The sequence below is a fragment of the Manacus vitellinus genome, unplaced genomic scaffold (assembly GCF_001715985.3).
Source record: "Manacus vitellinus isolate BGI_N305 unplaced genomic scaffold, ASM171598v3 scaffold_2_pilon, whole genome shotgun sequence".
NCBI classification, from domain to species: domain Eukaryota; kingdom Metazoa; phylum Chordata; class Aves; order Passeriformes; family Pipridae; genus Manacus; species Manacus vitellinus.
This window is the reverse complement of record NW_021940208.1, coordinates 275,639-293,162: the sequence shown is the minus strand read 5'-3', so window position 1 is coordinate 293,162 and position 17,524 is coordinate 275,639. Positions and strand designations below refer to the sequence as shown.

Genomic DNA, 17,524 nt, shown 5'->3' with positions numbered 1-17,524 from the left:
ACTTCCAAGCCTTTTGGAAGAAGAGACTTTCTGTGTTATAAGCCATATGGTTGTAAGAGAAACACCTATCTGTGTATAATGGCACAAGGATAGAAAGAAACTTGGAAACATGTTCACGTATTTCACATCTTGGATCCTGGATGGGAAATTAAAGCTTTCAGTCTCACACTGGAAGGCGGTATTTAAAAACAACAGATGATAGGATCTGGCGATGGTATTTCAAATCCTCAAGAGGTGCCGGTAAAATGCAGGAGGCTATTCAGAGATCTCTGTATTGTGCTGCTCTCTTGAGCTTTGTGCAGCAGAGAACAAATGATGAAGGTCGTTCGCTTCTCTCCAAAGGGTTGTTACTAGATAAAGTGAAATGTCACCTAAGGACATCTGATTAAAAAAGACTGTGAGAAAAAATAAACTCAGCGTTTGTCACTCACATCAAGCAACAAATATTGAAATAAAATAACAATGAATTCCCTTCTTTCTTCTGCAAAACTGGTTTTATAGATACCTTGGCTTACAGTTGCTAACAGCAGCAGCACTTTTTAGAGAATAGCACATGCCACTGCAGCTTTGGATGGAAAATTTCTGTTTCTTTTCTTTGCCAGTTCATTGAAATGAGTTATAAGATTAAACAGAAATGGTAATTTCAAAGTCAGGGATACTGCCCCTTTGAACTACATATAATCTGTTTGCCTCTACCTCCTTTATATTCACAGCAGAGTATACAAACTGACTGTGCTCTGGTTTGTTTGAATTTGTTGGATGGGGTTTTTTTTCTGTTGGATGTGTTTGCTTTTCCTTTTAAAAAAGTGCTGTTCCCAAATACACTCCTTTATCAAAGAAGTGCACTCAAAAAGTCATTTCAAAGTCATCCTGGGCTTGTTTTCAAGTTAACAGAGATGTGTTTAGTTATAGGAATAGTTGATAGTTAAGTTTGAGCAACCTGGTATAGTGGAAGGTGTCTCTGCCTGTGGCAGAGAGTTTGGAACTAGGTGATCTTTAAGGTCCCTTCCAGCCTGAATTATTCTGTGATTCTAAGTGACTGTGATGTTCAGCATTACAGCTTTGCACATCTCATCTCCCACTTCCCTACTTGAAAAAAAGATGGGGAAAGCCCAGAAGCAACCAGTGCCCAGTAGAAAACCCTTTAGTTGTGATTTTGTTCTTGACTAAGACACATAAAGGTAGGTGTCTGCCTGTGAATTTGCTATCCAGTGGTGTCCAGACCCACTGCTTTGTTGGGGCAATCTAATTTGGAGGCACTCACAGAGGATCTATACCTAATAATTTGCTCAGATTTGAAAAGGTGCAGGAGTTCCTGCAGTTCATCAAGAATAAGGTGATGAAGACAAACTAGAATGAGAAAGGAGGACATTTCTGATGGAATTATTCACCCATGCCCAGTACTGTCTTACCTCCCCGAGCTCCCTTCTCCAAGGTGATAATCATAGATGGTGCAATTAATTCCAGGGACTCTTTATCACTCAACTGCTGGTAAACAAGGTGATGTATATATAGATGGTGATACATAAATGATCACAGGACAGAGCAATGTAGCACAGAAGACCTGATTTACATCCTTGAGTGAACGGTGATTCAGTGTAAGTATTGGGAAGTGCCTTTTCCCATCACTTGTAAATGTTACTGAGGCAATTTGGAAGAGCAATGTGATATATAGTGGTAGTGGGACCACCTAGAGTCAACCCATATGAGATACACCCAAGAAGAATAACCCTCCATTAAAACCTCTTTGAAGAGGAAAGAGCTAATGACCAAGGCTGTGCAATGTGCACTTATTTAGAACAGTAAGTGTTTCATGAAGCCTAGAAACCTAATTGCTCCATGTCCATCATCTGTGACATCTACATTAATTACGTCCATTTTTTGCATAATTAGAGCACTTGTGGAATTGGCAGGAAAGCTGGGCTCGGCTCCCTATCAGTCTGTTAATTATATTGCTCTCTAGGCGGTGTGTGAGATGCCCTACAGGCAGGATGGGGAGAACCAGAAAGAGCTCCTCCTCCATAGGAGGCTGGTTCCTGCTCCAGCTGCTTTGCTGTCAGCCGAAAGGGGAAAAGGAGAAGATACACCAGCCTGCTCAGCACTTTGAATAAAAGTCAGTTCAGGGTAATTTAATGTTTTACAACCCAAAATGTGCTCTTGAAGTTGTGTACCTCTATTCTCTTATGGTTTTCTCTTTTATCAGCCAAAACTGCTCATAACCTGTAAGCGAGTTACAATGGTAAATCCTTTATTTTTTTAATACTTTAAGACTCTTCTCTGGAAACAGCCACCATAGAAATAAGGGTTTATTTCACTTCCCTTACCATGTTACAAGTCTGAAATGCCTGCATCACCTGAATTGTCTTCTTGCACCCAGGGAAGGATGTCAGCCTTTTGCTTGTGGACAGTTTAAGGCAATATCCATCATGGATGTTAAATTTCCTCAAAATAATTGGAGTGCAGCAAACTTTTCTTTGTATCCTATTTTTAATCCTGGGTGTCATTACATTATTGAATTGAGCCTTTGGCAATGCCAGGGGAGTTTTGTCATAGCATCCTCTTGCTTTTGTGAAATTAGAGCAAATAATTGTTCATGAACAGGAGTCTGTAAGAAGCCTGTGCTGCCATGAATTGATGAGAGCATTTCCAAAGACATTTTGCAGTAACGATGAGCTGCTGACTCGTGTGCTTGCTTCATTATATGCTAACAGCAAAAGTGACTTTGTATGTACCTGACTGCAAATGATCCAGGCTGTTGTCTCTCAGCAGTTTTGCTTCAGTATAAGCCAAACCTTGAGCATCAGGTATGGCTGGCCTTAGCGCAGGGAGCCTGGTACATTGTAGGGGTTTGCAGGAAATAGGACTTGGATTCAGTGCCTTCCTTGAGTTTTGAACAACCTAATTTGGCCAGGCTGAAATGGGATATAGAGTGGTTATGGCCACCTGGGGGGTCATACAGGGCTTTTGGAGGCAGCACAAGGAGGTGCAAAGTGAAGTTAAAATAGAAAGAACTTTTACAAATACTTCCACACTTCACAGAAAATCTGAAATCATTTGGTAAAGCATCACAGGCACAAGATGAGTTGTTTCTTATATGCAGAAAAAGAACACTGAGATACAACCTAATTAGTGTCCCAACACGACCCTCACACCACTGAGACAAAAAATCCTTTTCTACCTCTTCATCCTTCAGAGATTAAATACAGTTCAGTTTATAGAAACAATGTACATTAGGGGCAATAACTTGACAATGCATCTCTTCCATCAAAAAACAATTAAAATTAGGAAAAAATGTGATAAGGGAAAAAAAATGATGGAGCTCCTCATTACATGTTTCCAGGATGCTCTGCTGGTCTCTAGCATCCTAATGATGCCTTTGGGTCACAAGGTTTCTCTTTCTAATATGTCTTTCTCTTTTTTCTCTCCTTGCTCAGTCAATTTTGGGGGTCCAGTGTGAAGTCCAGAAGCAGCTGAAGGCCTTTGTCACTCTCGAGCGCTTCGAACAGATCTACAGCTCCAGCATCGCTGGGTGCCAGCATATCAAGAGGAACAAGAACTTTGCTTCTGGAGGTTCCATCTTCGGCAAGGGCGTCAAGTTCGCCATGAAGGATGGGCGAGTGGCCACCGACATTATCAGCGTGGCCAACGAGGACGGGCGGAGGATCGCGGCCATCCTGAACAACGCCCATTACCTGGAGAACTTGCACTTCACCATCGACGGGGTGGACACACACTATTTCATTAAGCAGGGGCCATCGGAGGGTGACCTGTCCATCCTGGGCCTCAGCGGCGGGCGGAGGACCCTGGAGAACGGCGTGAATGTGACAGTGTCCCAGATCAACACAGTGCTGAGTGGGAGGACTAGACGTTACACAGACATCCAGCTCCAGTACGGTGCACTGTGTCTAAACACTCGCTACGGGACCACCTTGGACGAGGAGAAGGCACGTGTCCTGGAGCTGGCCCGACAGCGCGCTGTCACCCAAGCTTGGTCCCGGGAACAGCAGAGACTGCGGGATGGGGAGGAGGGTATTCGATCATGGACAGAAGGGGAGAGGCAACAAGTGCTAAACACGGGCCGGGTACAGGGCTACGATGGCTATTTTGTGATCTCAGTGGAGCAGTACCCCGAACTCTCAGACAGCGCCAACAACATCCACTTCATGAGACAGAGTGAAATGGGCAGAAGGTGACAGAGAGGGTCAATGCGGTGACTTCTTGCCAAAGACAGCTACTCTTTTGTGGCCACTTACCTGACTGTGTTGTACTCAATACTTTTTCTAAACTGAACAAGGGGGGGGGAGGAAAATAGAAAGAAAAGGAATAATACAGTTGCACTGTAACTCATGCAACATACTTTTTTCCCTCTTTAATTTGGCCTTCATGTGTTTTTTGCAATGAACAGAAGGTATATTTTGCCGTAGTGTGATCACAGTGAAATTTACTGTCTCTTGTCCATTTTTGGTTTTGTTTTGTTTCCTTTTTGCCCCCTCTTTTGTGAGGAATTTGAAGTGGGGAGTCGTCAACGTACGTACGTCCTTAGGTGTAAGTGCGAAATGGGTGTCGGTGCTAACTCGTGTCATCCTAACCCTTTCTGGTTTGGGCAGGGACAGAGAGCCTTCCACCCAAAACATGGGGAGTCCACGGCATGCCAGAGAGCTCTTCCTGGAAAGAAAGGAGGTGGAAGACAGCGCTGATTCTGACACTCTGAAAGTGACCGTCCGAATCATGTGCCTCAAAAGAGACCTTACCAGTAGTTTTCATGTTTCAGTTGGGACATAAAGTGTTTCCTTGGGGGCTCCTGCTGAGCAGAAGTAGATTATAGAGGCAAAGGAGCTGATTATATTACTTTGCAAGATGATTCTCTTCCTTCCTGAACTGGAATAAAAAAAGAAAAAAAAACAGTCTTTTTTCATTATGAGAGTAGATACTTTTGGGGGTTTTTTGTGTGTGCACAAATCCTGGTTTTAGTTAAATAACCTAGCAAAAGCCAAGAAAAGGGACTCCTGCTCTATTGAGAAAAGCTAAAATAAATCCTCTCTCTCATACGTAGAGCTGTTCTATAGGTGGATTTAATGCACCCATGTTGTACATTTGCTAATGGCATAACTTCATTAAATGTATAGTGTTTCAGTACATGAGGCTACGTGTTTAACAGTCCACTGTGCTGTATCTGATAAAACCAGTTAATTTTTAAGAAGCTGATTTGAATTTAAAAGTAGTTATAGTATCCCAGTGACATACCACTGAAAATTAGAGCCAAACCCTGCTTTTCCTGATTCTGGAGCTTGTATTTATTGGCTGGGAAATGCAGTTTTGAGTAGCATGCTGGCAAGTCGTTTATGACTATGGCAGATAAATGTCTCCCAGGGACTTTGGCAGCAGGGATTTTAAAATGCTTAATAAGTAGCAACAGCTTGTGCGTGGTGGGACAAGAAGGAGAATATTGGAATCAGCTCTCTCACTGTTTCTTACACGAGCTCGAATTAAATGGAGAGCACAGTTGACTGTTAGCAGTGATGAAGGGGGAGATTGAGTGGAAGTGCCCACTGCAGAGGGGACCAAGTGCTTTAATGAGAAACTGCTGACAAAGTCACTCGGCATGCTAATGTAATTTGTATTCACATAACCTCTGTGCTCTGGTATTTGCAAGAGTCCTTGAAATTCAAGGGAGCAAGGAGATGAGCTCAGCATCCTCTTCCCTGCCTGAAACAGTCCTGTGATAGCAAGGGCTGTTCCTGCAGGCAGAGATGTTACCCCACCTCTCAATGGAGCTCTGGCTGGAGGTGGCCAACCCTGGTCCCAAACAGATGTCTTATCACACTGACACCAGCACGTATCCCGGTTCTAAGAGCTCTCACTGTGTTTCTTTGGGAACAGCTCGGTCCTGGCTTTTTATTCCATCCACTTTGGTTTTTGCTTCCCAGTTCTTCAGAGAGATAACCCAAGATGTGCAAATTCATGCCAAGGCTGTTTCCTGACTTGGAGCCCTACAATGCACCTGTGTCCTCGGAGCCAGCTCTTCTGCACTCATGCCACCAGCACTGCCATCCTCCAGCACAGACTGATACTTGTTTGCAGGGTCTCACCCCCCAGACAAAGCGGGGTAGTTATGTTGGGCATGCAGTCCTCGAGCAGCGAAACATTGGCAGCCCCAGTGCTATCACGGTTTCCCCGTAGATGCCAGCTGCCAGCTCCGTCTGCCTTGCCTGTCTGTTCCAGGGTGCTTGCCAGAAGGAAGGTGATGGGATGGAAATTCCCCTAACAGACTATTCCTCCTCCAGTTCCCAATCCCTAATGCCTTTGGCTGTGTGGCCATAACCACCGGTATGGTTTTGATTTTCTGATGGTCTCTCCTGCTTGCAGTGAGGGTGATGATGCTGGTGCTGTGTCCCAGTGCTGTACTCTGAACCACCCCTTGCAGCACACAACCTTTATTACTTTGGCAGGAGTCAACCACAGGCAGCTGGAAAGGGTATCCAGTTCTGGCAGAGTCAGCTCGGAGAAGATGCGTTGGCCAGACCAGCTCTAGGCTTTGGCAAGGGAGCAGTTGCTTTAGGCTGCCGCCTGCCAGGAATGGTTAAAAGGCCATGGCATTACCACCTGTACTGCCAGCATCAAGCTCTTGGGAAGCCTCAATTGCCCTGAGGATGCGCTGGTGGGGATTAGGGGAAATGTTAGACAAACCAGCAGTAGCCACCTACTCAAAGGAGGCAGCACCCTCTTCACAATGCTACCCAGCTCCCTGCTTCCCCATCCCCAAGTCACGTCAGGGACAAATCCCTCTTAGAACCTCAAACTTGTGATGGCTGTGAATATCTAAAACAGCATGAATGGAGGAAAAAACATCTGCAGGAAGTTGGGTCGAAAGGTATAAATCCCTGGTGAATACCTGCAGTGCCGAGAGGACTCAATGTGCCTCCCATTTACACTGCCCCACTCCAAGAGGCTCCGAAGAGAACTGGTGCTTCTGTATCCATCCCCATCCATATGTTACAATGCTAAGAGGAGTAGTGCTAGAGTAAATGGGCCATGTTTCCATGGAGCCAAGAAAAGGGATTCAAGTGTGAAACATTCCTACTGGAACCCTGCCAGCCTGAGATGGCACCTCTACAGCCTTACAGAGACTCTTCAGGTTATTACATGAGCTAATGACTTTGAGGAGTTCACCCATGTTTCAAGAGTCTTACAGTCCTGCCGTGCACACTCAGCATGCCTGGACCCAGGAGCCGTCCTGCTCTGCACCATGGCAAAGGCAAACCCCTCGAGTTGCATTTCTCAGCATCCTCAAGCAGCGGTGGGATGCAACTGCGCCTGTCTGCCTGCCAGGTCCATGAGGATCTTCTCCTAGGCCTGCACATGGCATGGGAACTATGGACATTAGGTCAAAAAGGGGAAAAAAGTATATATGTAAAAGTATATATATGTATATGTTGCTCCTCTCTATCAAAACAAAAAACTTAAAAGGGATGGCTGTCTAGTGTTCGGGACAAACCTGACCAAAGACAGCTACTACATTCCTAAATCCTCAGCCTCTGTGAAAGCTTTCAACTTCACCTAGATGGCAAAACAAGAACATTATCAGTCCTGAAGCCCTAAATTTACCCCTCCATTAGTGAAAAATGCTTTTTCTACAGTATCTCAAGTGCATTCCCACGGAATGGGTTGAGAACACAAAGAGTTGTGCCCTCATCAAGGGACTGCACTCCACTATCCACAAGCATTTTCATTCCACTGATGGCACCATAGCCACTTCCCAGCCCTTGTGTTGCCCCTTCTGCCTCCGCTATGGGCCATGCTGTGTGTGCCTGACCCTTCTTGCTTTGCTTATAGGAAGAGGTGCAGCAATTCATTGCTTTGGTAGGACTGGGAGGTCCTGGGTGCAAATCCCACAGCACTAACCCCCATCTCATAGAATCATAGAATGGTTTGGGATGGAAGGTACCTTAAAGATCATCTCATTCCAATCCTCCTGCCATGATCAGGGATACCTTCCACGAGATCGGGGTTGGTCAGAGGTCCATCAAATCTGGTCTTGAACACTTCCATGGATGGGACAGCCACAACTTCTCTGGGCAACCTGTCCAGTACCTCACCACCCTCACAGTAAAGAATTTCTTCCTAATATCTAATATAAATCTGCTTTCTGTCAATTTGAAGCCATTCTTCTTTGTTCTGTCACTCCATGCCCTTGTCCAAAGTCTCTCTCCAGCTCTCTTAGAGCCTCTTTAGGCACTGCAAGGGTCTCTAAGGTCTCCCCAGAGCATTTTCCAGGCTGAACACCCCAACTCTCTCAGCCTGTCTCTATAGCAGAGGTGCTGCAGCCTTCTGAGCATCTTTGTGACCTCATCTGGACTCTCTCCAATAGGTTCATGTCTTTCTTGTGTCAGAGACCCCAGAGCTGGACACAGCACTTCAGGTGAGGTCTCACAAGAGCAGAGGGGCAGAATCCACTCCTTTGACCTGCTGCTCATGCTGCTGGTGATGCAGCCCAGGACATAGTTGGCTTTTTGGGCTATCAGTGCATATTGCTGGATCATGTTGAGCTTCTCACCCACCAACACCCCCAAGGCTACACTTGATCCATTCTCCGCCCAGTCTGTATCTGTGCTTGGGATTGACCCGACCCAGATACAGGAACTTGCTGTCGGCCTTGTTGAACTTCATGAGGTCCACACAGGCCAACCACACAGGCTTGTCAAGGTCCCTCTGGATGGCATCCCTTCCCTCCAGCATGTCCACCATTGTTCTAGATACTCTTTCAAAGGCCAGTTGCATGCCAGGCCATCTCCAAGGGATAAGGTCGCTGCGGTCTCACATGCTTTGAGGCTTGATTTTGAGAAGTCGTTTTTATCTTGACTCCCAAAACAAGGAGTGATTCCTCACCAAAAGGAATTTCCTTTCAAAATGCAAAAATACAAAGGTGTAGCTTAAATTACTTTGGACTCTGGACTTGTCTCTAGTCCAAAGGGTGGTGAGACGGATTGTGACCAAATCTCACAGCTCAGAGGAGAAAGTCCAGTGGTCTGGAGCAGGGGCTGCATCTCCCAGTGAGAATGGCAAGGACTAACAGCTCAAGCCTTCAGTAGCTGGTGCTGGTACCAAAACATGCTCCATTTGAAGGGACAACAGTGATGGGGCCTACTTGATGTGGCATCCAGGCAGGAGCAGCGCCATGAGGACTCCTTCAGCTGCTTCAGGAGCAGCTGAAAAACATCCTGTGTGCTCAGCCCAAGGGGAGAGAAGCAAGACTAATTTGGCATCACGAGAAATGCCACAATGTTTATTTCCACTGAGATCTTTATTTTATTTTTTTCCCCTTTCAACTGAAGATTGGCGCTTGGAAAAATCATTAAGCAGCGGTGACCAGAGGGAATCATGCAGCTCATCATATCTTTGTCATCACAGCTATTGATCAGAGCCACAATGAAAATGTGCCAACAATTCTAAACAACACCAGGTGAGAGCCGATGAAACCAAAGGTCGTTAAGAGCCCCAATGCTTGATTCGGGTTTAGAAGGCACAGATGACTGGGAGCAGTCCCTGAGACACCATTTGGCTGTAACTTAGAAACAGTGAGGGATTTCTGTAATATATCTGTGATTGCTTTGTTGAGCGTAGGGATCGGCATGAGATTCTGCTCAGTCTATTATACAGACAGTGTAACCAGAATAAATCAAAATTGTTTAAAAAAAAATCTAATAAAGTACTTTTTCAGCTGTGACTTGTAAGTGTCACCGTGATGGATGGCACCACAATCCATTATGCAAAGACAAGGTTCTTAACATGAAATTTTAGAATTCAATTTTACGATTTACAGAGAGGGCCCCCCTCATATTTACGGCACAGCAGTCTGTTTTGATTCAATCTCTGCGTAATTGAAACCAGGACCAGGGATCATGGTTAGTCCTCTGGCCGCTTTTTAAAAGGGGAGGAGAAATAACCACCTATAACATTAATAACGGAGCTAAAGAGATTGCTTTGCTTGTTAAATCTCACTCACTTTGTCTCCTCGCCCTGGTGCCTCCATGCCAGGGATGTGTTTGATGGGATAAAATCTGGCTGCCATGTGGGCAGCAGCATCCTCCATCCCATAGTGAGCCTGGCTTGGGGCATTTTTGCTCCTGTTGTTCAAGTCCTCCAGAGGATAGAAGTTTTTCAGCACCTCTTTTTATTATAATCACTCATTTTATTATGATCACTAAATAGTCCCCTGTTACACCAAAGAATTTTCATGAGTTTTGTAAAAAAAAAACACCCACAGCTTGCTTGTGTTTGCTTTTTGTTGTTGTTTTTCATCTCTAGGGTATATTTAAAGAAAATTACTTGCGACTGTAGAGCAAACTTCAAACAGACACCATGGGAACACACAGGGCCCTGTCCAGCACCCCCCATCTCACTCCTGGATGAAGGGCCATTGCATGTCCCGGGGGGCCATTTCCTGTGGCAGTTTTCCATCCTCTGCCACTCCCACCAAAAACAATCTGGCCCACCCAAGGGAAACCTTTTGTGTTTCTTTTCTGCTCTCCTTTAATTACCATAAAACTTTGTGTTCCTGACCAAGTATTACATGGTTCAGCTGTTAACTCTGATCCCAAAGGTCAGTGCTTTCTGGGGAGCATAGAAAACCACAAATGAAAATCAACTAAAAATATATATACATATATATATTATTTTTTTCTCCTTAGAGCTGGAAACTGTTCAAGCAAACAATAAAACTTTCCAAAAAGAAAATTAAAATGTTTGGACAGTTCACAGATGCTATTAAAATAACCAATCAAAAAATCACACTTTTCTATTAAAAAGAAAAATGTTTATTTTGTGAGAGGACTTCTAATGCAGCTCCAGCCAAGAAGAGGACTTTGTATCAAAGCTGCATCTGTAAGCCCAGCACTGAAGACTCTTGTCATTACCCTGTGTAATAATTTTCCTGAAGTCTGGAACTAATTTTTTGAGAAATTTTTTTTCTCAACACTTTGTGTTTCTAATACTGTATTCTTGACTGTGTAAATACAACCAGGCTGTAAATAAGTGCAGATGTAGATACCTTCTAGAAAAAAAAAAAAAAGCAGACAGAAGTGACCATGTGTAGCCTTCGGTGACAAATAAAACAATATTTTGTGTTTAAGTACTGCTTTCTTTTTTTTTTTTTTTTCTGTGAAAATGTCCAATTTCTTCACCTCAGCTGTTTGGTCCTTACATGGGAGATGGACATGGTAAAGGAGTTGACCAAAGTGCCCACCCACTCCTCAAATTTACACTCATAGGTGCATGGCCCACCTGTAGATGGGATACAAGATTGCAAGTGTCCCCAGGGCTTTGCTGATCCAGGCAGTAATGCTAGGGATTCCGAGCATCCCTGAGACATCAGGGAAGCTCTCATTCTAGCAGAAAGGTAAGCAAACTGGGAAACTACATCATGGACTCCAAAAAATGTTTAAAAAAATAAAGATATCATTAGATTTAGTGATATGTCCTGTAGAAACCTGTGCATCTGATCCTCATTCATGCAGAGGGAGAAGAAAAACTGCTGCAGCACATGCCACAGTAACCCAGGGAAACCCTGGTGTGATCCTTAATACCACCTGGTCTAGCCCCACTGGTGGCTTATTCTGATGCTTCAGGAAAAGATCAAGAATAACTTCAGAAAACATGGTTAGATGTGTGTTGAGGGAAATATTCTTGCTGGTCCTTGGGGACAACCTAATGGAAAGATGAAGCAAAGCACTGGGTGGCAATCACTGGAGGAGGAGCAGGGAGTGTCTCCATTGCCATCCAGGTTGACTGCCTGAGCACGGCTCTGCTCTCCAAAACCAGGTGAATTGGGTCTTTCAGAACAAAAGGTAGAGTCCAGCATTGCTGGGTGGAATTCCCCTCCCCTGGAGATAGGTGGCTGTGATAGGGGAAATAAACAGCACCTCTCTTTTTCCTTTGACACCAGACAGAGCCACAGGGACCAGTTCAGACCTCTTTGCATGCGTGTCATGTTAGGTGAGAGGCGTCCAACTGCTGGTGGATATTAGCGTGTGCGAGATTTCCCTAAGGTTTCTACCTGGCTTTGGCCATTCCTGGTGGGATGCCATTCTCTCCACCAACAACATGTGTTTTCTTTCAGGGCCGTGTTCCTCAGTCTTCAGTTTCCAGCCACCAGACTTGTTGCAGCTCCTGAACCCTCCTGCAAAGCAAATGTCCCCCTGGTACCAATCAAGTCCCCTCTTTGCTATCCCTTTGCTACACCAAGCAGGATAGACTCCTTCAGCCTCATAGCACAAAGTCTACTTTCCAGTTGCTGGGTATTTTTAGTTTCTCCATCCTCTGACATGCTTAGCCACCTTTCCTTCAGCAGGAGAGTTTCACTTACCTCATGCATAAGGCCGGATCTTGATCCCATACTCGTCAGAGATTTTTGTCTCCAAGGAAGGCGTTGCCCCCTTCTTTCTTGCCCTGGAAAGTGCCCATTGAGATAATTACATGGCCAGCTTGATATTTTCCCCTGAGCTTCTGTTTTCCCATGGGGCTGATCTGAAGCCTTTCCTCCAAGACAGGTGCATTAGTTTGCATCGCGTTGTTACTCACATGCATTTTCCTGGGCTGTGCTTAGCCAGGGAATTCAGATCAGCCTGCGACAGTGACCGGCCCTCCCCAGTACGTACCGTCCATCACTCGCCGCGCCACCTGCAGTTTATCATCAGAAAAGACCCTGACTTAAATCACTGATAATGATATTGAAATGCGTTGGACCAAGGACTAATCCCTGAGGGTAGCCAAGGAAACAGCAACATTTTAAGCTGTCGGCGAACCAGGTTTGGCTCTGCCTCATGTGGTTGTGCCAGATAAGACCAATGTTTTAATCAAAATATCGTAGGTAGTAAATCAAGTGCTTTCAGGAGAACTGCCCTGCCATGTCAGTCCAATAGGCCAGAGCAGACTTATCACACTATGTTTTTAATAGGGGCCATAGCCAGAGGCCTCTGGCTTATCTTTCACAACACTACAAGGAAACTCTCCTTGCTTTTAAGACGAAAGCACAGAAAAAATTGTCCTCTTCTGCATTCTCCATAGGAAGCCTCAGCCATGGACCACATCTCACATATAGTTGGAAAGTACTAAAAAAAAATGGTGATTACATTTGGATGGGAGAAATAGACATGGGTAGAACAGGTGGCTCATCCCCACAGAAGTGCTCCAGCCTCATGATTCTTCCCAGGGCCAAAATTTTGCCACTGGCTGGCACAGCACATCACACAGCTCACCTGAAATATTGGTCCCTCTAGGACTTTTTAGCTCAGTTGTGTCTTGAGATGGTGTATGTACCCACGCAGTGCTGCAATGCAACAATGTGGGCAGGTAAGTACCAGCTGCAGCAACCCCCCATCCCTCCACTGCACAGCATGGAGGGGGCAGTGCTGCACCTCCAGGCTACAGAAAACCCAAGGTTGCAACCTAATGTTCCCAGTGCCTTTTGGCTCTCCTCTGCAAAGGTGTAGGTTGGAGATATAGAAAAGTTGAGCTGCTGCTGAGAGCCGGGACAGAGACTCTTCTTCAGAAATTGACCTGCTTTAAAACATTATCTGGTTGTTAGTGTGTCTCTTTGAAGTAACTGAGCTCAGTTTTTTGTGGAATCATGACAGTTCTGGTTTGAACCAGTTGTTTCTATGTGGTGATCATTTGCAGAGAATTTTCCAGGGCAAGATGAGCTCCTTTGAATGCAGCCTGCTAAAATAATGACAGCCAGGGCAAGGGAATTGCATGGATTATTGTGAGTCGGATGTTTAAAAATTATTTCTTCGTTTCTGTCTAGAAAACTGCTCCAACTACCAACCCACTACATAAACCACGAGCCCTAACACCTCCTTCTCCTCCAGCATACTGTTCGTAAAAACACAAGCCTTTCTAAGTCCTGCCAGCATATCCTTGTCAAGATTTACTTGGTGAACAATGGGAAGGAATATAGGAACAGATTAAGCACCGTATCTTTGCAGTTTTACAACCCAGTATGCTTAGGCTTAAAACCAGCTCATCTTCCACTCTCTGAATTAAATGAAACAGACCCACAGGCAAAACATGGTTCTGAGTTTGGACTTCGATCTGCTACATTATTCCGTCTGCTTGAGCGTCTCCAATTCCACCTCTCGAGACACAGAGTGGAGTTTTTAAACCAAAGCTTAGAAAATATTTTTTTACCCCAGGGTTTTCCAGGCAGAAATCAGCAGGCAGATCATTAGAGCAAACTTGTTCAGTAAAGCCAGTCCCACAAGGGAAATGCTACAAGCCAGTGGGACCACAAGATGGCTTTGATTTCTGCCTCCAAGAGCAGGAGATAAGAGGGATCCATTAATTCTTTGCTATGCTGTTATTTTCCATCCAGAAGATCCTCGTGTATTCTAGGAGTTTTACACAACCAGACCTCATCATAGAATCACAGAATCATTTAGGTTGGAAAAGATCTCTAAGATCACTGAGTCCAACCATTAACCTAGCACTGCCAAGCCCACCACTAAACCACCTTCCCAAGGCCCACATCTACACATCTTTTAAATCCCTCCAGGGATGGTGACTTCACCACTTCTCTGGGCAGCTGGTTCCAATGCCTGACAACCCTTTTGATGTTGAACTGCCTTGCAGCAGTGACAGTTTTGGGCCATTGCAGGAGTGCTGTTCATACTCTTCAGGCTCTGGAGGTGGCTCAGGAAAAGGAGCTATCAGCCAGCCAACAGCAGCAAGGGGGGCAGTTCCAGAAACAAGGCAGATAAGGAGGAACAAGAAGAAAAATCCAGTGTTGCACTGGACATGTGTGGAATTTCAACCAAGTTCCTCCCGGACCCACCAGAATCATTCAGGATGGTGGAGGAGCTGGTGGATGAACGTCTCCATATCTGTCGAAAATTCCCAGGATTAGTTGCATCTGCTAGGGAAGCTGTCCATCAGGGTAGGGTGTGCCTTAGGATGTTGGAGTTCCTGTGAGGCTGATGCTGTCTACCCCCTGCTCGTGCCTCTGAAACCTTCCCATGAGCACACCTTCCACCAGCGAGGAATTCCAACCTCCACATGAAGCTGGAGCACATCTGCAAGAGGGAGCGACTGGTGGAGGACATGTTGTGCTTCTTCCACCACCCTAAGGAGGAGCTGAGGAGAAATCGGTGTTCCAGACTACTGCACATCTCCTCTGCACCAGTCCCTACCTAGACATGGAGAAAACACCCGCTGGTTCCAGATATTGTTAAAAGCAGCCTGGGTGGTTTCGCCTCACAGCAGGAGATACTGGAATAAAAAGATCAGTAAGGGTCAGTCAGGAGCTCCCCTTTCTATACCTAAAAATCTTCTGCATTTATATTGCCAGTATACAGCAAACCTTTACAATAGTCAAGGGGCAAGTCCCAAGGGTGCAACTATCCCAAGGATCTCATGGATTTTCCACTGAGACCTTCAGGGTCCAACAGGTTGGTGACACCAAGAAAAAGATTTTTTCACCAGTGTAAATACAACTCCTAGAGTTTCATGTCAGCTGATGGATCTCAGCTGACAGATTTCAGCATGCCTGAGTTTTGGTCCAGGAGCCTAAAATGACAGCTGTAAGAGGTTAGACTGTTCTGTCTGTCATCATGGACATGTCCTGCACTAGACCTAGGGTCCTCTTCTGTTCATTCTTACCTCTTCTGTACATTCTTGCTTGGGCCAGCTCTGCTTTGGGGCAGAGAGCTGGGGCAAGAGGATATTGTGCAGGGGCATTGCCTGCCTCTGCTCCACACCCTCAAACTCCCTCCCCAGTGCTTGCAGGCCTCTGCACGTCACACTAGAAAAAGCCACCTCCAGCATTTGATAAGGGAGCACCAAGGAAGGTCTCCTGCATCATGCCCATGGCTTTGGAAAGCTCAGGGTTTAACACCTACACAACATGCAGGACACTTAGGTGTGCTGCTCACAGCCCACTACTGAAAGGGAGCTGTATAGTCACACAGAAATATATGTGTATATAGAAATACATGCATATTTTCAAAAGGAGTAGCCTTCAGATGGACTTTCAGGTATTTATAAGCATTTAAGAGACTCTTCTATCCCTTCCTGCTCTCCCCCCACTCTCACGAAGACACAAACCCCCATCCCTACTCTCCTCCCTGCAGGTGTACTTTGAGTAAGCAAAGCACCGTGTGATTGCTTGGTGCCCTACATCCCCAGGTCTTGTCATCTGGCAGCTTTTCTAAACACGGCTTTCTTCCTCTCAGCAATTCTGTGGGGACCTTGAGAAATGACTGCAGCAAACATGCCCTGGCACTTCAAAGTTGGAGGGCTGACGACTCTTTGTAGAAATGCACTTTTCTACTTGTCTTCTTTTTTTTTTTTTCTATATTCCCCTCACATGTCTAACAACGCCATCTGTGCTGGCACAAGCTCTGTCTCTGCCCATGAACCTGGGCAAGGGAGTGATCCAGGTCCAAGGATGTTTTTAATATTTTCTATGATCAAGCAGGGAAAGGCAGAGTCCTCTATGAACACCCTTGGAAAGGCATAAAAAGGAGTCCTGTTTTCACATTTTTGCAACATAAAACTACTTAGACATGGCCAAATTCTTCCTCCTAAATTTAGTTTTCTAGCTGAAACATGTAGATGAATAACCCACTGCCACACATTCCTCTACAACCAATAGGGAACAAGTGATTGAGGTCTTAGGTGTGTGGGACCAACATCCTCAGTTAAGTGGATGAATTGGCTTTATAGTAAAATAAAGTCAGCTGAACTTGATGGAGAAAAACTAACACAACCTTTTGAACTCAGGCTTTTCCTCTTCATCTTTTATTTTCTCTTCCTGGAATAAGAAATTAAATGCTCCCCATCATCCCAGCAAGAAACACGCTGTGAGGAAATTGGCTCATAAACCAGCCAACAGGATGAATTGCAAAGCCAAAAATGTCTTTCATAAAGGTCCCCCTTCAGGAATGGTCTGAAGTACCTGTTTCAGCTGGGACTGCAATGAGCATCACAGCCCCACTTGTACTTGCTCAGACACTTTTGTCACACTTGTCTTTATCTGTGTCTTTTCTCCAGCTCTGGCTGCTGCCTCCCCTTCATCCCAGTGTCTGTGACCTTCCAGTGCCCCACGAACATTCATTTGACACCCGTCTGTGAATTTCTCAAGGACAGCAGCCCACAAAGCAGCGTGCCAACCCCTCATTTAGAACTACTTATTTCTTTTCTTTCCTTACAAGACCTTCTTCCATGTGTTTTCAGACCTCATTCCTATTTGTTTTCTTTCTTTTCACGGTCTCCAGTGGATTTACACCTTTCCAGACACACAGCAGACTGGAGTCCAGCTGTGATATCAGTGGACTGGTCAGGCTACATGGCCTTACAGTCACAGTGAGTGCTTGAATTAACCACAGCAGCTGCACCCAAAACACCCTGGAAAAGGCTGGCTTGCAGCACAGCCAGCATTGATTGTAGACAGCTACTGTGCAAGTTGCCATTCAAATCCCTGAACTGATGAAATGTTAATGGTTGGTAATTTCTAAGGTTTATAGTAGAAGAA

At 45.2% G+C, this 17,524-nt stretch overlaps 1 protein-coding gene across 1 annotated transcript in view; it reads left to right on the top strand.

Annotated features, from left to right (window-relative positions):
* The window catches only part of TENM4 (teneurin transmembrane protein 4), a 349,236-nt gene extending 342,504 nt beyond the window's left edge, over positions 1-6,732 (top strand). The window contains exon 29 of the mRNA XM_018071344.2: positions 3,435-6,732. Coding sequence (XP_017926833.1) covers positions 3,435-4,193 — 759 coding nt within the window. The 3' untranslated portion in view covers positions 4,194-6,732. The remainder of the gene's footprint in view (positions 1-3,434) is intronic.
* Positions 6,733-17,524: the final 10,792 nt, after the last annotated feature.